Source organism: Lolium perenne, chromosome 5 (genome assembly GCF_019359855.2).
Source record: "Lolium perenne isolate Kyuss_39 chromosome 5, Kyuss_2.0, whole genome shotgun sequence".
NCBI classification, from domain to species: domain Eukaryota; kingdom Viridiplantae; phylum Streptophyta; class Magnoliopsida; order Poales; family Poaceae; genus Lolium; species Lolium perenne.
In genome coordinates this window covers 58,895,834-58,916,043 of record NC_067248.2, presented here as the reverse complement: position 1 = coordinate 58,916,043, position 20,210 = coordinate 58,895,834, and the positions used below count along the sequence as shown (strand labels likewise).

General features: G+C 49.6%; 5 protein-coding genes across 6 annotated transcripts; 3 read left to right on the top strand and 2 right to left on the bottom strand.

Moving 5' to 3' along the window:
• Positions 1 to 516: 516 nt before the first annotated feature.
• LOC127299270 (aspartyl protease family protein 1) lies at positions 517 to 2,900 on the top strand. The gene is made up of 5 exons (XM_051329217.2): positions 517 to 924; positions 1,016 to 1,624; positions 1,750 to 2,138; positions 2,220 to 2,291; positions 2,423 to 2,900. Exons 1-5 carry the CDS (start codon positions 617 to 619, stop codon positions 2,623 to 2,625), a joined length of 1,581 nt encoding a protein of 526 aa, XP_051185177.1. The 5' UTR covers positions 517 to 616; the 3' UTR covers positions 2,626 to 2,900.
• Positions 2,901 to 9,361: 6,461 nt separating this feature from the next.
• Positions 9,362 to 10,696, top strand: LOC127299269 (DNA-directed RNA polymerases II, IV and V subunit 9B). Its single transcript, XM_051329215.2, has 4 exons — positions 9,362 to 9,435; positions 9,523 to 9,598; positions 10,072 to 10,230; positions 10,320 to 10,696. Exons 1-4 carry the CDS (start codon positions 9,407 to 9,409, stop codon positions 10,398 to 10,400), a joined length of 345 nt encoding a protein of 114 aa, XP_051185175.1. The 5' UTR covers positions 9,362 to 9,406; the 3' UTR covers positions 10,401 to 10,696.
• A 972-nt stretch (positions 10,697 to 11,668) lies between these two features.
• LOC127299267 (RNA pseudouridine synthase 1) lies at positions 11,669 to 14,656 on the bottom strand. Of its 2 annotated transcripts, none has more exons than XM_051329212.1 (2): positions 14,314 to 14,656; positions 11,669 to 12,633 (listed from the first exon to the last, which is right to left on the bottom strand). In XM_051329212.1, the coding sequence occupies exons 1-2, from the start codon at positions 14,654 to 14,656 to the stop codon at positions 11,951 to 11,953; spliced, it is 1,026 nt and encodes a 341-aa protein (XP_051185172.1). In that variant the 3' UTR covers positions 11,669 to 11,950. The 2 variants fall into 2 exon arrangements, with proteins under 2 accessions (XP_051185172.1, XP_051185173.1); XM_051329213.1 differs by having other exon boundaries at positions 11,669 to 12,593; positions 14,314 to 14,444.
• An 82-nt stretch (positions 14,657 to 14,738) lies between these two features.
• Positions 14,739 to 16,714, top strand: LOC127299268 (uncharacterized). Its single transcript, XM_051329214.2, has 3 exons — positions 14,739 to 15,018; positions 15,479 to 15,594; positions 16,116 to 16,714. Exons 1-3 carry the CDS (start codon positions 14,908 to 14,910, stop codon positions 16,438 to 16,440), a joined length of 552 nt encoding a protein of 183 aa, XP_051185174.1. The 5' UTR covers positions 14,739 to 14,907; the 3' UTR covers positions 16,441 to 16,714.
• A 1,481-nt stretch (positions 16,715 to 18,195) lies between these two features.
• Positions 18,196 to 19,317, bottom strand: LOC127303359 (putative cyclin-dependent kinase F-2). Its single transcript, XM_071820779.1, has 2 exons — positions 18,505 to 19,317; positions 18,196 to 18,462 (listed from the first exon to the last, which is right to left on the bottom strand). Exons 1-2 carry the CDS (start codon positions 19,315 to 19,317, stop codon positions 18,196 to 18,198), a joined length of 1,080 nt encoding a protein of 359 aa, XP_071676880.1.
• Positions 19,318 to 20,210: the final 893 nt, after the last annotated feature.

Genomic DNA, 20,210 nt, shown 5'->3' with positions numbered 1-20,210 from the left:
TTCCAGTAAGCTACGCCTCCCTTGCAACCACCACCGGCCACCCCGCTTGCGGTAGGAGCCCTGCCGCGACCCCTCGCCGCCCCACCCTACCCCGAGCTCCTCCTTCGCCGTTCCACTACCACCTCGACCGTACCTCTAAGAGGTTCTCTTCTCCTCTGGTGTGGACAACCAGCACCCACTTGCACGAATCTTAGCGCAATGACCTAACGGTAAAAAAGGTGACTAAGCATTAATCTATTTCTCAGCTAGCTAGCGGAGAATGAGCAAAACCGTCAAACTATTGTTGAACACATGGAGGGACATGGCACACATAGGAAATCGCAGAAACAACAGGGACATAACCGCAAGAAGGTCCATCCCCTGCCTTACCAACACGAAGCTCACTCGACTCGGCCACGTCGGTCCAACCAGTCGCCGTCCCTTCCTCCTCCGGCCATCCTTCGACGAAGCCTGCCCAGTCTCACTCTCACCACCCGCGGTTGACGTCGTGACAAGAGCACAGCCACACAAGACTTTGACTTCCTCGCCGTCCCGTACGCGTCTTTAAGCTCGATGCTGCCGCCGCGTGCACTAACCGCGCTCCTCTTGCCGTCCCAGCACGCCTCACCTGCCCACCATGGCTCGCTCCACCACCACTGCCTGCCTGCACCTCGTCGCCGTCGCCACGGTGCTCGCCGCTCTCGGTGAGGCGGCAGGGATCGGGTTCGACCTCCACCACCGGTCCTCCCCCGTGGTCAAGCGCTGGGCCGAGGCGCGGGGCCACCCGGCGGCCGCGTGGTGGGCCGAGGAGCACGGCTCGCCGGAGTACTACTCCGCGCTGTACCACCACGACCGCGCCCACATAGCCCGCCGCGGCCTCGCCGACAGCGGGAAGGGCCTCCTCACCTTCGCCGACGGCAACATCACCTACCAACTCGACGGATCGTACGCGCGCGCGCCGGACCAGCCAATCCATTCATTGACCGTGTTCCATAGTTCCCGCCGCTGATCGATCGATCGACTCATTGGTTTGCAGGATCCACTACGCGGAGGTGGCCGTGGGCACGCCGAGCGCGACGTTCCTGGTGGCGCTGGACACCGGCAGCGACCTCTTCTGGGTGCCCTGTGACTGCAAGCATTGCGCGCCCATGGACAACAACGCGTCAACGCCAGGTGTTGCGCTCCGGCCGTACAGCCCGGGGCAGTCGTCGACCAGCAAGCCGGTGGGCTGCGGCCACGCGCTCTGCGACCGGCCCAACGCCTGCAACGCCGTCAACAGCAGCTGCCCGTACACCGTCAGGTACGTCTCCGCCAACACCTCCTCCTCCGGGGTGCTCGTGGAAGACGTGATCCACTTCAGCCGGGAACGGGAGAGCGTCGTCGGCGGCGAGCCGGTGGAGGCGCCGGTGGTGTTGGGGTGCGGGCAGGTGCAGACGGGCGCGTTCCTGGACGGCGCCGCCGTGGACGGCCTGCTGGGCCTCGGCATAGAGAAGGTTTCGGTGCCGAGCGTGCTGGCTGCCGCCGGACTAGTCGCCTCCGACAGCTTCTCCATGTGCTTCAGCCCGGACGGCCTCGGCCGCATCAACTTCGGTGACGCCGGCCTCCGTGGCCAGGCGGAGACGCCCTTCATCGTCAGCAACAGACAGTAAGTACTCAGTCCGTCAGTCGTGCCTTGCCACTAACAAACCGCACGGCACAAACTGTCGAGTAAGATGGGCCCGCATTCCAGTCCATGTTTTAAAGTCTGAGCTAGTTTCTTGCTTGGTGCAGCCCGACGTACAACATCAGCGTGACGGGGATGAGCGTGGCGGGGGAGGCGGTGGCGGCGGAGTTCACCGCCGTGGTGGACTCCGGCACGTCCTACACCTACCTCAACGACCCGGCCTACACGGACCTGGCCACCAGCTTCAACTCCCAGGTCCGCGAGAAGAGGGCCAACCTCAGCGCCTCCATCCCCTTCGAGTACTGCTACGAGGTGACCAGCGGCCAAACGGAGCTGTCCACGCCGGTGGTGACCCTCACGACCGGTGGCGGAGCCGTGTTTCCGGTTAAGGAGCCCTTCGTCATCATCGGCGGCCAAACTAGCGACGGCCGGGTCGTCGTCCTCGGCTACTGCCTCGCCGTGCTCAAGAACGACATCACCGTCGACATCATTGGCCGTACGCGCGCACGCACAATGCTGTCTTTGCTTTCTTCCATCTTTCCGTTGCTGACTGTTTGGCTGCTGCTGATACATGCAGAGAACTTCATGACCGGCCTCAAGGTGGTGTTCGACAGGGAGAGGTCCGTCCTGGGCTGGCACGAGTTCGACTGTAAGTTCATCGATCATCATCGCATTAATCCCAGCAAGAAAGAGAGGAATGTTTGTAACTGATTGATCAACTGCAGTATGATCGACCAGTGCTTGATTGATTAATTGTTGCAACCGACTGACCAACTGCAGGTTACAAGAACGTGACGATGGAGAACGACGGCGTGGCCCCCGGGCCAACGTCGGCGACTCAAATACAGCCGCGGCGGAGCGAATACCCCGGCGCGGCGCCGGTGTCCCCGAGGCAGCCCGGGTCAGGAGGCAGCCGCCGTGCACTAGGAGGCCGCCTCGCTTCTGCCCTCATGCTGCTGCTTCCCCTCCTGGCCGTCGTCTGATGGGGAGAACCGGTGTACATATTTAAAAGTTGGGCTTGAATTTTGGTATAGATTCATACCACATACTGTAGATGTTTCATTTATAGAATGAGTTTTACTGATTGAATTGTAAGTGTTTCTACGGCTGTACCAGGATCCCAGTGGTGAGGCTCATGTGCCGTGTATTTAATTTTTGCGCGACTTTGTCTTGCTAAAGATTTCTATACACACATAGGTTTGTAAATATGTATATACGCTCCCATAAATAAATGTACCCACGCACACCCTACCGAACATCTCTGAGAGACCGAGTCCAAGAAAACTAATTCGGTGAGTTTTAAGACTGATAAAGTCACCACATGCTCCTCGCTATCGACGAAAACGTTGACTCCCACAAAAAACATTTTATTTTTATGAGACACCAAAGTGCCAACATAGGGTTTAAACTCTAGTGGATTGAGGGTGCCACTACCCTCCCAACTATCCAACCACATGTTGATTCTGTTTCTCTAACCAATCTCCTTACATGATAGGGTAGGCGGAGCAGGGCGCCAAATGTGGATGGAGGAGGCTGTCACCGTGGCCGGAGGTGGTGCTCGTCTTTGGGGAGAAGGAGCAAAAGTGGAAGAGGAGGAGAGGAGAAGGAGGAAGAGGAGGAGAGGGGGAAGCTAAGAGCATCTCCACTCGTCCCCCCGACGAGGCCCCCGACGAGCCTTTTTCCATCCGGATGGCGTAATTCGGCCCAGTCGCGCCCCCGGTTCCTCGTTTTCGTCCGGATTTGGGCCTGAATTCATCCGGCGATCCCACGCCATCCCCGGCCCCCCGGGGAGCGCTCGGGGACTCCGGACGAAACGAAAGCGCGGGAAATACCGAGAAAACTTCCCGCGCGTCTGGTGGCCCCAAATTGTCGGCGAGAGAAACCGATCGTCGTCCTCATCGCATCGTCTTCCGCGCGCTGTAAAAGCCTGCCGCCGGTCTGCATTCGCCGGCCACGCGGCGAGTTAATGTCGTCGTCTTCCGCGCACGCATCGTCTTCCGCGTGCAATAAAGGCTGTCGCCGGTCAGCTCGCCGCGGACGCGTCGCACTGCACGCGGAATTAACCCCCCGCGCCATCCGCACCTATATACGCCTCTCCGCTCGCCGCAAGGCGTACCCCGTGCTCCACTCTCCCTCCACTCTCCCTCCACCCTCCCTCTCCGACGATGGCGTTCTCCGACGACGACGGCGCAGCCTCCAATGGCTTCCCCCGCCGGTCGCTCCACCAGTGGGAGGGGCACCTCCTCCACCAGGCGGGGTACCCCTGCCCGCCGGACACGAGGCCTCCCGGCGGCGGGTGGCGGCTAAGCCGTGGCGGCGTACCAATCCCGCCGCCGCCTCGGGGCGCCGCCCTCGACGCCGCCATCGAGGAGGCGCGGATGACCATGACGGATGAGGAGCGCGCCGAGCCACCCCACCACCCCGACAACTGCAGGGCGTGGAACTCCTATTTCCTGCGGCGGTGGGAGCAGGAGCTCGCCTCGTACGACGGCCCGCCGCCTCCACCTCCGCGCAACAACTCCGCCGGCCGCAAACGTTGGTGGAGCGCGCCGGGCCGGAATCTCGAGGCCGTCCTCGAGCACATCGAGGGCGGCAACTTCCCGGTGCTCACGATGCCCGCTCCATCGAGGGCAACGGTGAGCCGCCGCCGGGGAAACGTCTGGCAGCCACGGCGCATGGCTGCCAGCTCGTCGTCTTCCGGATCGGCGCCGAGGTCATCCTTGGCGCCGGTGAAGAGGGAGGAGACGACGTCGCCTTCGATGCCGGTGCGCGTCAAGAAGGAGCCGGCGTCTCCGCCACCGACCAGAGGGCGCAGCAGCGGCGCCCTCGTCATCCGCGACCAGCCTTCCGCGCCGCAGAGCGGCCGGAAGAGGACGAAGAAAGAGGCAGCCGCAATCCAGCTCGCCGAGGAGGAGGCGAAGCGCGCGGAGGACGCCGCGATGGCGGAGGCGATCGCCAGGTCGCTGAAGGACATGGAGGAGGAGAAGCGCGCGGACGACGCCGCACTGGCCTGGGCCAGGCGCGACTGGGAGCGGCAGGAGGCGGAGCAGCAGCGGCGGCTGCTGGACATGGCCGCCGCACGCCAACGCGCCGCCCGCGCCGCTACAACCGCCAACGACGATGCCGCGCGCTTCCGCCGTCCTGCGACACCTCCTTCCGGCGTCGCTGTCCGCGTCGTCGACCTCGAGTCCTCCGACGACGATATGTACAAGCCATCCCGGGGTGGTGGGGAGACGCCGGCCAGGGCAGCAGCAGCCAGGCCGCGCAGCCGAAGGACGATGGCTCCGACGACGACGACGGCGGCGACTACACGGTGTTCTACCGCCATTTCGGCATGTAGAGCGCCGTGTTTTAAAATTAGCATTTCAATTCCCCTAGCCGAATTCGAAATATAGTCGAATTCGGCCTCTATGTATGAACTCCGCCCGTTATGTAATAAATATCATTAAATTTAGTCTATATTCACCCTTTTTAGCCGTATTTTGTCAAGTTTCCGTTTTTTAAATTCGCCTCGTCGACTTCGCCTGGGCACGCGGCTGGGAAACTACTACTCCCCACACCAAATCTTCCTCCAATCCGGACGAAAAATTCGCCGAATTTGGGCGTGGGGAGCGCCAACGAGTGGGGATGCTCTAAAGAAGTGGAAGAGGAGGAGAGAAGAAGGTGGAGAAGTGGAAGAGTAGGTGGGGTGAAGGTGGAGCAGAGGAAGTGGAGGTGGGGATAAGGCCGAGAAGGGGTCGATGAGGAGGAAAAAGTTTGAAACTGGAGAGAAGGATTTTTTGAAATTTTTCAGATTTGAAATTTTTTTTGAGCCGAAATCTAAAACCTGAAAACCCATGTTTTCCTTTTTCGATTTCTGGCAATCAAAAAATTGTCTAAACGCCCAGAGAGAATAGAAATCAGATGTAAAATTTTACGTAGATACATTTTTATATAATTTTTTTTTCATCGGAGGTCGTATGCAACCAGAAAAACCGTTTTACCGAGACATAACCATATTTTGCATAATGTATTAAATTGTTAACTTTCCTTATAACCTGATGACATAAGATTTTATTTTTTAAAATTTTCTACAATTTATTTTAAAAAATGAAAATGTGATATCAATCCACGACGACGGGGGAGGGGGGAAGCTAATCCTAAGTTGATAGTAGCACGTAAAGGCACACGCGACCGGTATGGGCGCGTGTTGCGGGTACTTTCTAGACCCGAGTATAGCCAGGCCCCACATACTAGTCGTGTGCGCTACCCTTCGATATGCTGCCATTATGCGCATACCATTGCGCGTTTTTTGCACGCGACTACTAATACCGATTGCGTGCGTTTAGATGGGTGCGCTGCCAATAAGGGTCCCCTATAACGTTTTTCCTACTACCGTACAATATTATACTTTGGATGTTGATTTTTTTCCTGTAGATTTAGTCAAATTTTGTAAAATAGTTGTAATAAAATCTCTATGAGTACATTTTAGAAAGGATAGAGCAATTAGTTCAATCCTCTTTGCAAAATAAGGATCGAGAAGCCGAGGCTGGTCTGAAAGTGTGCTGCTAGCTTCCCCTCTCTCGATAACTCTCTATATAAAGCGACAAAGGGGAGGGCACACACTCGCGTGGAAGTGTCCTCATGCCATGGGTTCTTAGCCGACATTGCAACCGAAGTGTGTATCTCACTTGTTAGCTGACATTTTTTGTCAATGTTAAATTAGTAATATCAAACTTTGTAAGTGTTGATCTTTTTCTATATATTTAGTCAAACTCAGTTAACTTTGATAAAATCACAATATATTTTAGAAAGGAGAGAGCAATTAATAATTAAACCAAAATAAGGAGGGCCGTATCTGAGAAAACGGAGGCCCCATGCGAAACAAAAATTAGCGCCCCCACGTAACCATTCGCAATTAGAAAAATAGGGTTTTATATAATACTCCCTCCATTCCTAGATACAAGGTGTATAGTTTTTTGAGAAATGTCTCCAAAATATATGGTATATTGCGTTGGACAACTTGTGTGAATTTTTTTTTATAGATTTGCTTGTGTTTCCTTATCTTTTGAAAACTCCTCTATTTTATCATGTTAATTTTCCAGGATCAATCCCGTCAAAACCTTGTGTAGTTTTCTCTCCATGCGTGTTTCTTAATTTCCGTGCCAAAAACTATACACCTTATATCTAGCAATAGAGGGAGTATTTATTATCAAGTTGGTGATACAATTTTTACATGAATTACATCTTATGGGTAAGTGACCCTATAAAATTCAAAAGTACTCCATTCTTTAGCGGAAATGTGACATCCTTCTAGCATTTCTTGAGATAAAATCTTCAATTAGTTCTTCATGAGACACGTTTGATTCTTTTGCTAAAAAAAAGTGATCAATAGCACCCCTTTGAGATCGAGTAAGTTCTTTAATCTTTTGTGTTTTCTGATATTTTTCATAACCTGAAGGGTGTCTCCTTATTTAGAAGACATTACAGAAAATGAATTACGAAGCAACTAGGCCTCCAACTTGAATTGATGGACCCGGATTGCACAAGCAGAAAGAAACAGCAAGGAGATCGTCCGATCGGAAGAAGCAGAGCACACAGATCCAGAGATCCAAGTGTGATAAATTGTTTTTTTAACACAAGACGGGGTCAACGACCCCAGCAGAGCAACTTGCATTAAAGCACACATGGCCAGTACAATTTACAGTAAGGTCCCTTGTCATCTCTTGCCCTAAAGAACTGACTATTTGAAGAAGAGACCCTACAAATTACAGAAAGCACCCTAGAAAAAGAAGAGGAAAAGCAATCGAGGGCCTTGGTGCCTCTGCCACCACACGCCGGCAAGCTCCAGGTGTCTCCGCCGAGCTCAGAGAGCTGCATGCTCGAATACCCTTCTCCGGCGAGAAGATCCGGCCACTGGCAACCACCAGGAGACCGGGGACGCATCACTTGGCCTTTTGGAAGCATCGAGCACCAGCAGATGGATCAGAGGGCCTCTAAACCAGAGGTTGAAGATGGGTCACCTTGCTGACCGAAGATCACGGCGATGAGCTCGGTCGCTGTGTGTTGTGCTCGGGGAAGAAAACCTGCTCCAGGACGGCAATCCGTCGATCTGCCAAACACAACGCCGACGAGGATCTCTTCTTCTTTTCCACCACCATAGTGACCAGGAAGAAGAAGATTTGTGCCAGCTCCGCCCAGATCGAGAGAAAGGCAGGAGAGCTTTATTTGGGGGAAGGGGTCTTGGAAGCGCCGCCTCCGTCCGCCTCCGGCTCCCACCATCGGAGCACCGCGCCCAGCCACCACACCACACAAGCCACTAGGAGCAGCTCGAGCTCCACCGTGGCCAAGCCCCCATGGCATAACACCATACTCCACAAGGGAAAAAACTAAAACTAGACTAGATCCGAGGCTAAATCTAATCCTATCTACTCCGGCACCCATCCTTGACCAACTCCGGTCGGCTATTCCGACGGAGAGGGCCTCGGATCAGCCTGGCCGGCAGAGGTCGACCCTCAAGGTAATGTAGCTGCGGGAGAGAGGGGAGGGGGGGGGGGGAATGAAGCCCTCAAGTGTGATAAATTGAGATGAAAACACCGAATAAATAGATGATGTGCTGTAAATGCATCATGCACACATACTACCTTGTATCAATGAACAGACGAAAATACCAAATTAGGAAGGAATTAAATTCGGACAAAACCCCCAATTTGGTCTATGAAGTTGCCCCGGATGTGCATTTTGGTCACGAACTTGCAAATCGTGAACCGTGGGTCAAGAAGTTGCCCCACGTGAGCGTTTTGGTCACTCCGTCACGGTGACCGTTAGTTTGCTGACATGGTAAAAAAAATTCAAATTGCCCCCTAAAATTTGTTTTTCTAATTTTTTTAGTATTTGATTTGACTTTTTAGGGGGCAATTTGCAAAAAAATAGTTAACCACATCAGCAAACTAACATTGGTCGCGAGGGAATGACCAAAACGCTCGCACGGGGGAACTTCTTGACCCACAATTCGCGATGTGTAAATTCATAACCAAAGTGTACATCCGGGCAACTTTATAGACTAAATTGGCAATTTTCTCTTAAGTTCGCAGTAGAGCTGTCCTCTGAGAAGAACTCGTCGATGCTTGTGCTTGAGAAGAAATAAGTAAACAGAAAGAGAAGGAGACGAGAGAGACGAGGAGGCGTGCGTGAGTTTGGGATTGTGGTGTTAATTTCGTGGTCAGTTTTTCAAACGGTGGAGTGGATCAATGCATTTATTAATTAGGCTCAATTAAGCATGCCATTAAACGTAGTACGTAAACAGAAAATTAAAGGCCATAGAGGCCCTGTGCGATCGTACACTGTGCACCTGTGTGGCTGTGTCCGGTACGGGCCTGAAAATAAGGATGAGGTAGTCGAGGTTGGTCCGAAAGTGTGCCGTTTGCTCCCACTCTCTCTCGATTTCCCTCTAGATCTCATATGGTGTCCCTACATGCAGGCAGCATCGCAAGAGGAGAAGAAACACCAGGCGACAACTTGCATCGGAAAAGGACATTCTCCTGCAGCACGTTGCCTATTTTACCCCCTCTTGTCGTCGCCAGCCTCTTTGACTTCAATCTTCCCACAACACTCCCTTGAAGAGCTTCTCCTTCCTCTCCGCCGACCTCCACCAAATCTAGTTCAGAACAGCATCCCACTCAGCTCCCCGCCGCCGGAGAAACACCTAAAACAGAAAGATCTGAGCTCCGAGAGAGGCGAGCAGGAGTATACAGGCGTCAGCTCGGTCCCGAACCAGCAGCAGCCATGAGTGCCATGAAGTTTTGCCGTGAATGGTAAGCGGCGGCCAGGCTTTCCTTGTTGTTTCCTTGTTTGGGTGGTGGATTTGGTCAGCAGATCTTCTTCTTTTTTCGTGGGGGCAGCAACAACATACTGTATCCCAAGGAGGACAGGGACCAGAAGGCGCTCCTCTTCGCCTGCAGGAACTGCGACCACCAGGTTTCTATTTCTCTTTCTCTCCTCAGCCCATCCAAAGATTTCTTCTTCACCTTTTAAGTCTTATATCACTCTGTTTCTGGAAACTACTCTACTGTCTGTATGTCTGTGGAACAAGATGAGAAGAGCAGCAATCCTTGGGTAAAGCTGAACAAAGGGGCATAATCATTCCAATAGGGGGGAAAAGGATGAGTTAATGGGAAAATTTCATAGATGAGACCGGGTGCCTCTCTACTGTACAAGCTGTGGTAGATTAATTGAGGAGTGCTCTGAGTGCTATTCTTAGGAGTGCTCTGAGATTGAGCAGATTGAGTTGAAATGGAAGTGCACAGTGCTGCCAAAAAACTTGTGACATACTCCTACTGAAGTAGAGCTCGTTAGATTAGTCTACTGTTGTAGACAGTCTTGTTCCTTCACTTGCACAATTTGTACTCTTTAACTTCTGTTGCGTCACTGGAAATGCTCTGGAATTGCAGGAGGTCGCAGACAACAACTGTGTCTACAGGAACATCGTGCACCACAGCGCCGGAGAGTTCACCCAGGTGCTCCAGGACGTCGCCGGCGACCCGACTCTGCCCCGCACCAAGGAGGTCCGGTGCGCCGTCTGTGGCCACGGCGAAGCCGTCTTCTTCCAGGTAAGTAAATTCAAGCCAAACGCAAATCGTTGATCTTATTCAGAGGTTTAGGTACAAAGTTTCTGAACCTTGATTCTGCTGTTCTGTAGGCCACCGCGAGGGGGGAAGAAGGGATGACGCTGTTCTTCGTCTGCTGCAACCCAAGCTGCGGCCATCGATGGAGAGAATGAGATTTTGATCAGCCAACCAGTGAAATTCAACTCATGCAACATTCTGAGAGATGCTTTTTTTCTTCCCAAGAGATTGTTTCCCCAAAGTAGCATAAATTGATTGGTATGTTTCAAATACATCTGGAGGGGAATGCAATCAAATCAAAGGATGGGATGAGGACAATTTCGCTGGTGTTGTGTTCCCTTCTGCAATTTTTGCAGTAGCTTAAGCAGTACATCTTGAGAACAGAGCATGTTCTGAATTTTCATTCATTCAAGCAAACAATGATCAGAGGACTTAATTATTTTGATTTGCATTGGCTGTTCTGTTTTAGATTAACTGGTATACTCTTATGCAGCTGTTTGAAAATTTGAATGGACAGGTAACAGTTTTCCAGTGATCACTGAAATGACCATTAAAACCAAGCAACAAACTGGTCTGTGCAGAATTGCATTTGAGGTGCTGAAATATTGAAACATTCTTACATTGCTGAATCCAGATCTTAAGCTGTGTTCATCCAGGTCAAATACAAGCTTGACACACGCAGTTTTCATCATATTCATAGTGGTGGAATTATTTGTACTCGAGATTAACTGCTGAAGCTACTGCGGAATTATTCAAGCTAACGATGATTTAGATTGGCTTTTTTTTAAACAAGGCAAAAGACTTGCCATTTTCATTAAATAAGAAGAATAGTTGAGTTTTGCGGTTTAAAGCGTAGGACACATGTTAGGACTTTGTATTTAAAGAAACTACTCTCTTGATATTACATTACTCAAGAAACCACGTGTGGCTGTTGCATGATGCCGGAAAACCTTTGCATTTCACTTCTTCCAAATCTCCCAAGACATAAGGACAATCAAGGAGGCCATAATAACCTTCTCTCTTTTCTTTTCTCCAGAGCTAGCTTTGTCCACCAATCTTTAATAATTGCCTCGTTTGCAAAAGTGGATGGGTGGGTGTCATGGAAACCGGTCCAAGCTAAAATTTCCTTCCAAATTCTAAATCGGAGGTGATCCACCGATTCTTGAATTTGGTTGCAAAGCGGACAATTATTGCAATTTGGCCACCCCTTTTTTTGAAGCAGGTCTGTCCAGAATCTTATTTGAGATGCCAAAACAATCTAATTATAGGAGTACCATTTTTTTATAGAGCAAATACATATCTGAATCTTAAATTTGTTGGGTCTAGCAGAAAAGGATAACTGGATTACCCTATGGTACAACATGCACGCTTACAACCTCAGTACTATAATAATGCTTTAACAACCATCTCACTTGCTACAGACTACACAATGTATCTCATAATTATACTACAAGAGCAATCTCGATATTGTACAGCAAAAACCAAATTCAAAATTGTGCTCGAATCGTTAATTACATATGTCCAGGATTGTTCACCCATAAAGCTACTATCGAGCCACAAAAAAGTGTTAGAATTCTCTTTCCCATGATCACTGACGAGTATTGCCTCTGTGAGGACATCCAAGAGGTGCTTCTGTCAGTTAAACATTGTCGAAACTTTCAGTAAAACTGGAGAGCCATGCATCACAAATAGGCTCCAGGGTATTTCATCCCATTGTTGAAATAACTTCATTTGCCCATGAAGGGAGAGGTGCTCGGAACGTGATGGGCAATTCAGTGACTGGGTGTACAAATGACAAACTCTCTGCATGCAACGCATGACCATCACAAGCCACATCGTTCCACTCGATCACTCCTCCGTACTTTACATCCCCTCTGATAGGGAACCCAAGGTACTGACAGTGCAGACGAATCTGATGTGTCCGACCACTTTGAGGATAGGCTCTAACAAAAATCATGTCGTTCTTCACATCACCGTTTGAAGTATGGTCAGCGGCCTTCTCTTGCACAGTAATCAACTCTATATCATCACTATCAACATTAGATGGTTCTCGAAACTGTCCTTTACCATTGGTTCCTAACAATTCAAATTTTGTGCTCATGTCCCTTACAGAGGGCCCCCCTGGCAGTGTTCGGCCAACATCAGACATTGCATACACACGCCAAGCACCGTGTTTCGATCGCCCATGGCCAGAACATATCTTAATCTTGTCCCACGACGGTGGGTAACCTATGCAAAGAGCAAGATATGTTTTCTTGACTTTGTGCTCAGTAAAGGCCTTCACCAGCTTACCTGCAACCTTGTTGCATTTGGTGATGACCATGAGACCACTAGTATCACGATCCAGCCTGTTGGCAAGGTGAAGGTTAGGTCTATTTGAAGGATTCCCTGTGGGTAATGAAAGAGTTTCATTTAGTTAGAAATAGAAAAATCAGGTCACAACCTTAAATTGTGAAGGCCACTTTAACTGTACCATAATATTCTAAACGCCTACACTATACTCCCTCCTTTCCCATGAATAAGGTGCATGCGTTTTCCAAGATTTCTATTTGACCAAGAATTAGTCCAAATATATGAAATTATCTATTTAATATAAAATTGGTATCATTAGAAAGAGTTTTTCAATACGAATCCGACGATATCAAATTTATATAACACAATCAAGGTATGGTTGATAATTTTTTTTTTTTGGCAAAGTTGTGTATTGCAGCTTGTACGCCTTATTCATAGGAATGGAAGGAGTATCAGGTATTAAAATATTGAATGTTTATTTGCAGTTAAATTGTACACATTTCAGAAAAGAATTCTCAGGTTACAACTCCTAGCCTGGCATCAGTTGCTATCAAAAGCTTGCTCTAAAGAAAATTGCTGTCAGAAGAACTTGCTAACAAGTGAGGGAACTCATTTGATCATCTCAACAAACTTTTCAAGATTATTTCGTGCAAGAATACTAGAACACGGTTGCGCATACGATTCCCCAATGGGAAAAAATAGAACATATAGTCCCACAATATGGCCCATCTATCCAATTTACATCCAATAGAAAAATGATGAATTCGATCCTATAGCCATTTGTTTCGGTTGGTTCTATTTGGAAAATCAATTAACTAACTGTCTCACACTGCAAAGGTACTCATACCTTCCAGTCTTTTAGAGTATTACAGAACTCTGAAAACCCTTATGCTTCTTCATCTGCGCAGGTTCATATCTGTTGCTGTATGAAGCTCAAACTTACTGTAGACACGTGTGAAATGGTGAATAGATTCAAAAGGTTTTCAGATGTGCGCTTGTGGCATCATGCACATCTGATATGATGTTAACATCATAGCGTCATGTCTTACTAGCTGAAGTCATAAGTTTCAGCATTCAGCTGGTGGGATTGAACTTGTAGTGAGTTCACTGCATAGCTCATTCTTATCTGCTTCGAACTAGAGAGATTTAGGCAATCTACAAGCTTAGTTTGCATACATTGCAGACTACTGTAACCTTTGCCATCAGTCCATCACCACACGTATATATGCAACTGTGCATTACATCCATATTGCATTTTAAGTCTATGGAAGTAAAAGGAGACATATCAATATCAACTACTACTTGCAGAAACCCAACTCTAGATGAACTGATATAAGAGTAAATCCTATGAATGAGTTGAACCAAGTCCTGACCAGCAACAAGAGAGCTCCTAGAGGTAATATAACTAACAAAAAAGGTGGCATGCTGTTAAAAAATGAAGTTCAAATTCTGTCCAACAAACTAGTCGTACATTGCCGCTTCATAAATCATAACTAATCTGCAAGCATTCGCTCTTAGAATCCACAAATATAAAGTGGATTTCTGGTCTTCCTCTGCCTGAATTGTCAATACTGTTGGTTGTAATGTTTAAATTAGACCAGTTAAATGTGCAATCCTCTGGCATTGCTAAATACATGTCTGCAGTAGGCAGAAAGCAACCAAATCTGAATTTCATCAGCAAGAACAACTCTTGAAATTGCCACGCACGAGCAGCATCGCAGTGCCACTGCCTACTAACTGAGCGATCTGTCTATATTCTAGAGCATTTTGATGTACCTGCAGCTGCGGTGGAGCAGGGGAGGGCGGAGAGGAGGGCCTCGCAGTACACGCCGGCGGGCTTGTCGACTACGGAGAGCCACTCGTCCTCGAACACGATGGTGGCGGAGGAGTAGGCGCCGGAGCGGGCGGAGGCGGTCATGGCGCGCCGGAGCTCCACGTCCTTGGAGGCTGCCGGGTAGGGAGGGGACACTGGGCACGGGTACTCCCCGGTAGACGCCGCCGACATGGCCGCGTCCTCGACGCCTGCTACCGCGGCGGCTACGGCGATGCGACGCGCGGGTGGCGGCGGGGAGGCGACGCGAGGCGAGAGGAGAGGGAGGAGGAGGGGCAGTCTCGTCATTTCATCCACAGAGGAGACCGGATCCAATAAAAAAAAAGAGTCTTCTTGCTCCCCGCTCTCTTCTCGTCTCCCCAGCGCAAGAAAACCAACCCTAACCTCCTCCGTCCCCGCCTACTCCGGCGAGCCGCGCCGACCACCTGCCCTGGGCGTCCTGCGCTCCCCTGAAGCGATTCCGCTGCGAATCTGAAGCTCGAGGGCTGAGGAGCGGGAGGTGACGGCGGGTGATTTACGGATTTGGGGAGTGGAGCAGGATGGGGTCGTCGTCGAAGGTGGTGCAGCCGGAGGAGGTGCTGGAGTCGCTCAAGAACGACGGCACCGTCGACGCGCTCCGCATGAAGATCATCGCCCAGCTCAAGGCCAACGTATGCTTCCGGCCCTTCTACCACATCCTTCCTCTTTCTAATCCCCTTCTCCCCCCGCCTGCTTGCGATCTTGCTCTCGGTGCCGAGGTCCCTCTTTGTGAGGTCGCTGACTTCAAGCTGGCAGATGGAGTATAGATTAGTAGAGAAGCCACCATGGCCATGGCTATGGATTCTTTCGAGCATTTTGTGCTACTGCTGAGCGTAAAAAATCACCTAATCATTTGGAAGCATTCTTTTTGTGCCTTCCTCATGTGATCAACAGGAAATTTCGTGTGGCAGGATTATTCTGCACAATGTACTAATGTACTAGCATATAAATTTTGACTTTCGCCCAGTAGGCTATGTTATGCAATGTATTTTTCATCACATTTTCCTCACATTGCTTTTATGTGAGATTGGCTTGATTAATAGAATGGTTAGTTGGCACATCAGGACAAAACCTTTGTATATTGTATTCCAGGAGGATATGAAGAAAAATACTATGATGATGGTGGAGCAAAGCAAAGTTCTGAAGACTCCTGGCGCTGAGAAAAAGACCAAGAGGGAGCTGTTTGACGCCCTTCGGCAGGAGTTGGAGTAAGCACTAGATTTTCTGCTTCGGTATCACATAGAGCAAACAGGGCGTGCTCAATAATTAATTTCCCAGCATTTTTTTTTTTGGTTTGGATTTGGTTTTACCATATTTACTGCTTTATGCTGTACATTATTTTTAAGCTGAACTATTGTGAGTTTGACTTTGATTTTGTGAGCACACAGATACTCCATGACAATAGATTTTTGCTTATCTTATCTATTTGCTAACCTCTGGTCTCTGCTTGTTTAAAAGTACTTGTGATCTATCGCTCTGTTCCATAATATATGCCGTTTTAGCAAACTATTTTATTTTGCTAGAACGGCTTATATTAAGGAACGGAGGTAGTATATCCCAGTGATATGATAGAGTGGTTCATTTAGTTTGGACACAGTTGTAACTTTGCAGCTCTGCACCTTACTGTTGTTTTGAGCTTTTCTTTCCAACTTAGGTAGTTTTGTTTTATAACTTGGCCTGAAGCAGAAAAAACCTGTAAAGCAGTGTTAACTCATTTTTTGGAATGCAGAACTCCAGTCCTGGAGAAAGCCTCAAAGGCGGTCTGGGAGTTGATTCTCGACAATGGTGGACTGGGGAAAGAGATCACCGAGACAGTCGAGAAAGTCTTCTGCCGGCTCAGCGGAATTGATGCGATGCCACCCCCAGCTTCAACATCCCGGGCTCCTCAAGAGAAACAAGCATACATGGCTGTAGATGAGAGTGAGAAGGATGCCTCTGAACGGTCGTCATCCTCAAGGAAGAGGCCGTTTGGTGACATCAGTGCGAAAGGAGCAGCTGCTATGCCAAATGGCCATGCTACATACCAGCATGACGAGCATGAGGAGGGCAACTAGAAGATGTCATTGTTTCAACTGTTGCGGGCTAAATCAGCTGTTGTGTTTCCATGGCCTGATGGCCAAAAGTTGCTTAGTTCACCGACAGCTATGTAGTTTCATAATCTATGTTTGAATTGTAGATGCTTGTGGCTTCTCTGTTTATACTAATCAAGTTATGTAAGTGACTGATATAGGATGGTTTCAGCTTTAGAGGAGCGCTAACTGTCTATCCTGAATGTAGAACAAGTTTTCTGAGTACTTCCTGAGAATAAACTTGCCTCTTGGTTACAAATAGTGGATGACATTCTTGGCTTCTTTCCGTTTACTGAGGCTACAGTAAAATGTGGAATTCCTACTTGCAGTGTTGCACTATTTCCTTCTGGTTTTATCATCTATACTGGGTCTGTGACCAAAACTTATCATGTCAAATTGTCAACGTTTTGGTTACTGAGGCTACAGCAAAATGTGGAATTCCTACTTGCAGTGTTGCACTATTTCCTTCTGGTTTTATCATCTATGCTGGGTCTGTGACCAAAACTTATCATGTCAAATTGTCAACGTTTTGGTTAAGATCCAATTTTTGTTCTTGTTGCCTCTGAATTACTCTAATTTCATGTTGCATACATTAGACTTGTTTCTTGTTTAATCTATATCTATTGTTTTATACTACTTCATAGTATTAAGTTGAGGTGGGATACTTCTGATCGGCAAGGAGCAACTGCATCAGTTCAAACTGTTGTGTTCTGTATGAGACTGTATGCCGTCTTCGTTCTTTTTTTTTTTTTTTTTTGAGAAACACAGTACAAACGTAGACGCTCACATACACGCGCATACACTCACCCCTATGAACGCACACACGCACACCCTACCCCTATGAGCACCTCCGAAAGACTGAGCTGGCGGATTGGATCTTGAAATTGACGAAGTCACCACGAGAAGCCTCCATTTGTCGACGGGAACGTCGCCTCCCACTGAATGAATATTCCGCCTTTATGAGACACACAAATGTCAAACCTGGGGTTTGAACTCTGGTGGGCTGGGGGTACAACTACCCTCCTAGCCACCCAACCTCAGGTTGGTTCTCGTATGCCGTCTTCGTTCTTGTTCTCTCCGGTGCCATAGTCTCTCTGTTCTTAAATAAACATGAGTTGGTAAACTGCAGAACATATTTGCATTTGGTGCCAGGTGTGAAGCCTAAAGTACGGTCAACATCTTCTTGTCTCTGAAAAAGTTTGATTTGATCTTATATTCTTATCTGATGCTATTGTGCCTGTGCATTTCTTTCCCCATACTGTGCGTTATGACTTGAGATATTTCCCGCTCATCTCATTTTTATCAGGAACCTTTGCCATTGCAACAAATATTATTTTCAGGCGCAAACAGAACAGTTGTCCATAACAAAAACATGAATCAAACTGTGATGGCAAATTCCAAATTGCAGCAGATAGACGATGTTACTTATGATGCAAAAGGATACTACAGTAGTACATTCTATTAGAAAGCAACTGAGGGACATACAAAGTTGCAATTACAATAGTACTACAATTTCATTACAATGTTGAAAGCAACTAAGGGACATACAAAGTTGCAATTACAGTAATTGTATTACAATGTGTGTTTCACAAGTACACGAGCTGTGCGCTAGCTCTTTCATGTCGCTGGTCGGCCGGTTCTTGCCACCGGTGAAACGATCTTGAGCAACTGATCTCTTGGCGCCACTTCGTCAGCATCCACAGGAGGAACTTTTCAGCATCGGAAGGAGGATGTCCTCAGCTAGTCTTCGTCGCCGGCGAACCACGGGAGCTTGAGCGCGTCGGCCGCTGTCAATCTCTTCTCAGGGTTGCATGTAAGCAGCCCCGCCATGACCTCGAATCCTTCCTCAGACAGGGTCTCCTCGGGGAACAGCTCGCGCAGCCTGCTGCGCTGTCCTGGCTTCAGCGTTGGAATCTTGGCGGCGCGGGGCAGGGACGCGAACCCGGGCCACTCGACGTCGTCCGGCGTGCCTAGCAGCTGGAAGATGGTCCATAGGTAGGGTATCTCCTCAGCGTAGAGACGCTGCATTTCGAGCAGGGCTTCCTCCACGCCGGCACGCAGCAGAAGCATCTCGCCGCCGACGAGCTCTGCCATGACGCAGCCGATCGACCAGGAGTCCACGAGCGAGTCGATATCCGGTTTCCCCAGGAGCACCTCCGGAGCGGCGTACAGCATCGTGCCGGCCTCGCTGTGCGGCGGCGGGTCGGAGGCCGAGATGGCCAGCCCGAAATCGCAGATCTTGAGGACCTCCTCGCCTTCCGTGAGCAGGAGGTTGGCCGGCTTGATGTCGCGGTGGACGACGTTGCGTTCATGCACCCCCTTGGCGCCCGTCAGGAGCTGGCGCATGAAGGCGCGCACGGTGGCCTCCGGGGGCGGCTGCGCGCCGCAACCCTGCCGCTCGTCGAGGATGTCGCGGAGGCTCTGGCCGGGTACGAAGTCCATGACCAGGCCGAGCTTGGTGGTGCTCGGGTTGAGGACGACGCCGTGGAAGCCGACGACGTGCGGGTTCCCGCTGCACGCCTCGAGGAACCGGGCCTCCCGCAGAAGCTGCTCGCGGGGATCGGGGCATTCGGCGGCGTCGACTTCCGGCGGCGGCGAGACTAGGTGCTTGATCGCGACGGTCTGGCCCGTGGCGCGGTGGCGAGCCTTGAAGACGACGCCGAAGGCGCCCTCGCCGAGGCAGGTCTTCTCTTCCTCGTAGTCGGCGGTGGTGGCGTAGGCGGCGGGCTTCTTGATGGCGGCGGCCTTCTTGATGCCGCTGGGGCCAGGCCATGTTCTTTTCGCGACGACGACCTTCCTCTTCTTGTTGACGGCCTGTCCGCCCATGGCGACGGCGGCGGCTGGTCGCTTGCAGATGGCCATAGCTAGGGCGAGGGTGGACAGGAGTAGAAGGTGGAGGAGGAGGTGGGATCGATCAAACAGGAAGGAAGCTCAAATGGATCTGAACTCTAGGGCGAGGCTAATAACGAGGCCGGGCGGGAAGGAGGAACTCGAGCCGGATTCGTAATTTGGGGCGAAAACGCGTACTGAACCTCGATTGGAGTCGATGACAACTTGAGGAATACGTTGTGTTCAGTCGGATTCGAACTACAGTTGGACTTTCCTTGTTGTGAAACAATGTAGTCAGTTGGGGCTTGGGACTTTCCTTGTTGTGAAACAATGTAGTCAGTTCAGGCCACCGACCGACTTCACCACGCTCATTTGCCAAACATTACAAACGGAACGTACAAGCTGGACTTAAATATCGAACTGCAATTAAAAATTTAGAAACAATTGAAGAAAAACCAGGTAAGTCTGAATACGTGATTGAGGATTCTAGGAAAGTTTTGCTCCATTTAGATCAATTGTTTTGTCATTAAATAGCATTTCATGTTTTCAGCTAAAAGAGGGTTCAAATTGCCTCTAGGTGGCTTGGTAGCGCCGTAGCGGTGAGGTCCCTCGTGGACTTGTGGCGAGGTCGCTGATTGAGAGGTGGCCGCCAGAGTAGAGAATAGTAGATGAGTCACCATGGCTACAGTATGGATTTTTTCCCGAACATTTTGTGCTACACTTGTTCCCGCAATAATATCTTTTTGTTGCAATGCCTTCTTCACCTAGTCTAGGGAGATTTTTTGTGTTGCAAGATATTTGTCAATAATGTAGCATATTATTGAGTTTTATCGGGATATTCACTTTGGCTCATAGGAGCATTTGCTCCCGTTGTGTGAATGTACATTTTGAAGTGTCAAAAAATTCTAAAATAAAATTTTCCATGT